Source organism: Colobus angolensis, unplaced genomic scaffold, assembly GCF_000951035.1.
Source record: "Colobus angolensis palliatus isolate OR3802 unplaced genomic scaffold, Cang.pa_1.0 Scaffold151, whole genome shotgun sequence".
Taxonomy (NCBI): Eukaryota; Metazoa; Chordata; class Mammalia; order Primates; family Cercopithecidae; genus Colobus; species Colobus angolensis.
Window position 1 is genome coordinate 458,361 of NW_012114611.1, and position 400 is coordinate 458,760.

General features: G+C 41.2%; 1 protein-coding gene across 5 annotated transcripts in view; it reads right to left on the minus strand.

The window, feature by feature from the left end:
- The window catches only part of LARP4 (La ribonucleoprotein domain family, member 4), an 89,409-nt gene that overhangs the window by 6,306 nt on the left and 82,703 nt on the right, over window positions 1–400 (minus strand). For all 5 annotated transcript variants that reach the window (XM_011936125.1, XM_011936128.1, XM_011936127.1 and 2 more), the window contains one exon: window positions 39–207. In XM_011936125.1, the coding sequence (XP_011791515.1) occupies window positions 39–207 (169 nt within the window). The remainder of the gene's footprint in view (window positions 1–38; window positions 208–400) is intronic.

A 400-nucleotide genomic window follows, 5' to 3' on the forward strand; every position in this document is an offset into this window, starting at 1 on the left:
TTTTTTTTTTTTAACATAAACTAAAATCTTCAAGTTACCTGTAGAGCCACAGCTATAGCTGCATTTATGTTATTATTACATGGTGAAGCAGTACTTGCCCTTGACGGCTTTGTAGTACTTGGAGGAGAAACTGGCATAGTTGTCTGGTTGAGACCATCCTTCTGAACAGAGGAATCCTCTATTAGATCCTTTTCTTGCTGAGTTGTGCTAAGGAAAAAAGAGCTTGCAATTAGACTCAGAATAGCTATGGAACAGTTTAGCAACTAATCAGAAGAAAAAGTAATGTTTTTTTTTTTTTGAGACGGAGTCTCACTCTGTCACCCAGGCTGGAGTGCAGTGGCATGCTCTTGGCTTACTGCAACCTCTGCCTCCGGGGTTCAAGCAATTCTCCTGCCTCAGC